The sequence below is a fragment of the Onychostoma macrolepis genome, chromosome 02 (genome assembly GCF_012432095.1).
Source record: "Onychostoma macrolepis isolate SWU-2019 chromosome 02, ASM1243209v1, whole genome shotgun sequence".
NCBI lineage: Eukaryota > Metazoa > Chordata > Actinopteri > Cypriniformes > Cyprinidae > Onychostoma > Onychostoma macrolepis.
The window spans coordinates 17,767,805-17,773,306 of NC_081156.1; the positions used below are offsets into that span (position 1 = coordinate 17,767,805).

General features: G+C 38.0%; 1 protein-coding gene across 3 annotated transcripts; it reads right to left on the bottom strand.

Moving 5' to 3' along the window:
• Positions 1-3,657: 3,657 nt before the first annotated feature.
• LOC131531112 (helicase SRCAP-like) lies at positions 3,658-5,193 on the bottom strand. 3 transcript variants are annotated; one of them, XM_058761670.1, is made up of 2 exons: positions 5,057-5,193; positions 3,658-4,978 (listed from the first exon to the last, which is right to left on the bottom strand). In XM_058761670.1, exon 2 carries the CDS (start codon positions 4,892-4,894, stop codon positions 4,109-4,111), a length of 786 nt encoding a protein of 261 aa, XP_058617653.1. In that variant the 5' UTR covers positions 4,895-4,978; positions 5,057-5,193; the 3' UTR covers positions 3,658-4,108. The 3 variants fall into 3 exon arrangements, with proteins under 3 accessions (XP_058617653.1, XP_058617662.1, XP_058617655.1); XM_058761679.1 differs by having other exon boundaries at positions 3,658-5,007; XM_058761672.1 differs by having other exon boundaries at positions 3,658-5,010; positions 5,057-5,191.
• Between the last annotated feature and the right edge of the window lie 309 nt (positions 5,194-5,502).

Here is a 5,502-nt window from a genome sequence, read left to right on the forward strand (position 1 = left end):
CACGTTGTAACATGACCATATGATAACTTAAAATATTATCTAATTTCATGACAAAAATATACAAGACAAACTAAAATATTTTGTCAATAAAATAAAATATTTATTTATTTCAAATAAAATAATGGCGTTTTTTAAGCATTAAAAATAATCTGATTTTTGAGTTTGACAATGAACACATTGCAACCATGCCTGGGACGGCCCACATAAATGAGCCAAAATGCTTTAGTTGTCTTGAAATAAAAATTTCTGAACATTACCCTGCTAAAAAAAACAATAGAAGCCCAATAGAAACCATCACAGAAATTCTAATGGTTTCCATTAAAATACCATGGTAACACTTTACAATAAGGTGTCATTTGTTAACATTAGTTAATGTATTAACTAACATGAACAAACAATGAACACTGCATTTATTACACTTTTTATTAATCTTTGTTAATGTTAATTAATGAAAATACAGTTGTTCATTGTTTATTCATGTTAGTTCACAGTGCATTAACTAATGTTAACAAACAAAACTTGTGATTTTAATAATGCATTAATAAATGCTGAAATTAACATTAAGATTAATAAATGCTGTAGAAGTACTGTTCATTCTTAGTTCATGTTTACTAATGTTGTAAATTAATGTTAACTAATGAACCTTATTGTAAAGTGTTACCAATACCATTATAAACCATTAGCTTTTTTTCCAGTAAAACCATTACAAAATTCCTTTTTGTAGTGTGTTTTGGGCATTTTTCCAATAGGATTTAACATCCCACCAATAGAATCCATCACATACCAGTAGACACCATTATAGTTTCCATTAAAACCAATACAATTCCCATTATAACCATTAAAACCATTACATTTTCTACTGTGTTTTGGGCAGGGTTCTATTGTTTTTTTCAGCAGGGTAAACATTGACTGTCAGTCTTTATTCACCTGTTTCTCGTCGCTTCTCATTAAAATTTATTAAAGTAAATAGTGTGAATTACATCGCTAATGTCACATCACTAACAACGCAGTGTTACAACGTACAACGCAACTGGAATTTAAAACCGGTTAGTGTCTTCTGCTATAGTTATTGAAGCATTAAAAAATAATCTAAACTGATAAATAACAGATTGGAGATTAAAATAATAACAGATTTGTCTCATTTTAAATTAGTAATAAAAACGGAGATGAAAAATTTACTTAAGCCAGAAATATAATTTTACTATGGTAAAAAAAAAAAAAAATGTTCAGCGATATTTTCAAAAGACTTTTGAATTTTGGTGCACTTTTTTTCTCTAAGGTGAAGTCAGCTCAAAGGGTCTATCAGGTAAAATGGGCCAAATAAGGTTGTAGCATCATATCTCTTTAAATTTTTACAGAAAATCACAATAACTGAACTTGCATTGTTGCTTCAACACTTGTTGTTGGTCTGAGTTTTTTAAGGCAGGCAGGGCAGAGTGTTACATGAAGCTTGTCAGAAAAATTGTAAGGTAATTGAGCCTGACATAGAAAATTTCATTAATCACTAATAAGGGTACTAAAGCAATTATAAGTAAGCTTACCAACAAAGCAAAGGTTTATGAACAATGTTTTGATATGCTCTTTCAAATAAAAAAGTTTAATTTATAAAAGAAACTTAGATTTTTGTGAAAAAGGTCATTTTAGGTAGAAATGGCTGGTTAAGCTAAAATGGGCCACAATTTTCAGCTAAAATGGGCTGCATACACACACACACACACACACACACACACACACACTTTTAGACAGAAATTGAGGGTGAAAATAGGTTTATAGGCCTAGATATGTATCCATACAATCTTAACAGTCTTTTAAAAAAATTGCATTGCTGACAGTATGGTAGGAGGACAAGCAAAGAAAGGAAACAGAGAGACGAGAAGAGAAAGGGAAAGAAAGGAAGATGTCAGTAAAATGGGCTGCATATACACACACACACACACACACACACACTTTTACACAGAAATTGAGAGTGAAAATAGGTTTATAGGCCTAGATATGTATCCATACAAAATCTTAACAGTCTTTAAAAAAAGAAATACAAGCATACACACATGTATGCACACAAAAGACACCGATGCACAGAAACACACACCTACACAACACGATCAGTTCATTTTTAATTGCATTGTTTAATTACATTAAACAACTTTCTATTTAATAAAGTAAATTTATGGTGTTGCTATGGCACACTAAAAACAATAGTGTCAATTTACTGTTAAAAATAAAATGATTTAAGCTGAAATGACCTGTGTTGTTCTCTTTTTATATTGGTCCATTTTACCTGAATTTTGTGCAGTGGCTCAAGAAGGTACTTGCTGATACTCTAACTCTCATAATTTTAAAACGTTTATACTTTTTCACATTTAAAAAATATAAATATATTTAAGAGACCCATGCTAATTTATAAGAGTATCATTACATCTCATGCATAGCTTATTTGATGGTATTATAAGTCATTTACCAAAACATGGCCAATTTTAGCTGACTTCATCCTATATAATGTTGATATGGTATCTAGTAAATACTGTAAATTTGGTTATGCTAGCATGTGAGGAAATATTTAAACCTTTGTGCCCCGCGCTCCCCTATATTTGTTTTTGAAGGGAATTTGCCCCTGATCCACCTAAATGCGCTTATGTTCGCGCGAATCATTCGTGATCCAGCTTCACCTCCAGACGAAGTGGTGAGTATAAGGTTTTTTTTATGAATCTTTGCAAATCGCCTTTCCTAAAAACGTGCTAGTTAGCAAGTTTCACGGCTAAATGGCTACCCTACGTCCGAACTGATTGCACTATGTATAATCATTTTCTATTCTTAAATGTTTTAAATTCTTTTTAAATCAGTTTTTAAATCACTTTGTTTTTATTGTTGTGATTATTATTATTTTTAATTCCTTGTTATTAATGACTATTTCACTTCCTTTTATGTAAAGCACTTTGAATTACCACTGTGTATGAAATGTGCTATATAAATAAACTTGCCTTGCGAAAAAGTTCATTCAAGTGTGCTATTAGTATATTTCTTTTAAACTAAAAATAGGAAAGTATAGTCTACTTTTCTTCTCAGAAATGGGCTTTGTGTACTTCTCAGAAATATACTTAAAATTACATTTAAGTATACTGATACTTAGAAAAAGTCTAAATATATTTGAGCTATACTTGTGCTCAGAGAATCCATGTTTTCATTGTTCATTGGTAAGGGGCGCTAGTACACATCTTCTGTACAGAATTTCCAAAAAAAAAAACAAGTGAAGAAGAAACCAAAACAATGGCTGCATCCGAAAACTTAGGCAGCAATAACTTTGCAGGCAGCATTTTTGCACAAAGGCACCTGACAAAATTGATTTCGGATAGGCTTCTGATGCAGCGCAACAGTTTAATGATCTACAACAAAATAGAGCGAGTTTTGGTGATAACTAAACATTTAATTACTATAATACTAATTTCTCGATAGAAATAACATCAAGTGCAAAAAGATAATCAGAAATACATTTACACAAACTAACAACCAAACACAACTTTCAGGTGCCATCTTTATTTTTTAGCTCAACCATCACAGAATGGAACGCACAGGATTGTGGGATAAAGGCAGTGAAGGATACATCTATGCTGCCTTCAAAAATCAATCAGATGAAGGTATTGTCATGCGCAGCTACTGCGTTGAAGATGGAGCTCGGAGACAAAAGGAGATTCATGAAACTGTCTTTAGTCATCCAAATAAAGAACCACAGGGAATAAGCAGGACACACACACGTAGCTGGGGATTTGACGAACAATACCGGAATCCAGAATAAGGGACAAACAGGACTTAAATACTAATCAAACTAAACAAGATAACTAAACACAGCTGACACGGATTAACCAATAATTAACTAATAAGAACAGGAACTACCAGATAAGGGCAAAACAGGAACACACATGTGACAGATTGCCCCCCTCCTGGATGGTGAGTCCCGCAATGTAACAGTACAACTGGGGGGTGGGTGTCCTCAGGGGATCAGGCAGACCTCCATGGCCTTGGCCTCGTCCCATCCATTACAGCCGGAACCCTACTACCCCCCCCCAAAAAAAAATCTTTGGGGAAACCTACGGGGTCAGGAGCCCTCTCAGGGTTATCCACAGGAACTTGAGCCCTTACCGGGCTGGGCACGGAAACGGAGGCCTCCTCTGGGCCAGACATGAGACCCACAGCACCTCCTTGGGCTGAATGGGGTGACAGGGACCTCTTCAGGGGTGCACTCAGGAACCGCTTCTATTGAGGCAACTGGAGAAGCAGGCGGCTTGGGAATGGCCTCCGCAGCCATGACGAGAGAAGCAGCCCACTTCTCAGGAACCCCAACAGACATGACAAGACCAACAAGAATGGTTCCTGTGGAAAATATTTCTGGATACATGACTTGACTCTGGTCTGGGGCTAGAGCCTGCACTGGAGTGAGCTCTGGGGCTGGAGCCGACACTGGAGCTAACCCTTGAGGAGCTGTCACTAGAGGGCGCTCTGGATCTGGAGCCCACGACATCCCCTCATACTCCACCAGCATTCCTAGGGGCATGTGTGAGGTGGATGGCGTGCTTGAGTGAACCGCGAGTGGCAGCGGGCATGACTTCCCCACGAACGGCGGGCTTGAGTGAGCAGCCGGCTGACTTGACTGACGAGCTGCCAGCGGGCTTGGGTTAGCCACAGACAGCGGACTAGACAGATGAACAGCCAGCGAACTTGACTGATAAGCGGCCGGCGGGCTGGACAGACTTGCCTGACGAACTGTAGGCGGGACTGGCGACAGACTGGTTCTGGCTCGGGCCCGGACACTCCCGGGTGTCTGGGAGGTCCACGGGGCAATGGTGGTTGGCCCCTTTGCCAGAACAGAGTGTTGATAGTAGCGTCGTCCAGCGCCAAACATGCCGTGAGCCCACAGAATTCCTCGGTGAACTCGTAGAAAGGGAGATCTCTGCGGGGTAGGGCGGAGATCAGAGCAGCTTCCATGCTGCGGGGAGAAACAGAAGAAAACAAAAACTACTTTAAAAACTAAAATAAAACATGGGAGAAAAAGGGCGCCGCTCACTTTTCTTTTGGGTTCCAGTATTCTGTCACGCGCAGCTACTGCGTTGGAGACGAAGGAGATTCATGAAACTGTCTTTATTCATCCAAATAAAGAACAACAGGAAATAACCAGGACACACACGAAGCTGGGGATTTCACAAACAATACCAGAACCCAGAATAAGGGACAGACAGGACTTAAATACTAATCAAACTAAACAAGATAACGAAACACAGCTGACACAAATTAACCAATAATTAACTAATAAGAACAGGAACTACCAAATAAGGGCAAAACAGGAACACAACGGAACACACATGTGACAGTTATCTCATGAGACAGGAAGTGAAGCTAACTTTAGATTCGGACGTGCCTTGATGCCTTCCTGCCTTGGAATGTGTCCACCGAAGGCACCATTTTTCAGTCTTCGGATGCAGCCAACAGATGCTTACACTTGTTAAAACAGCA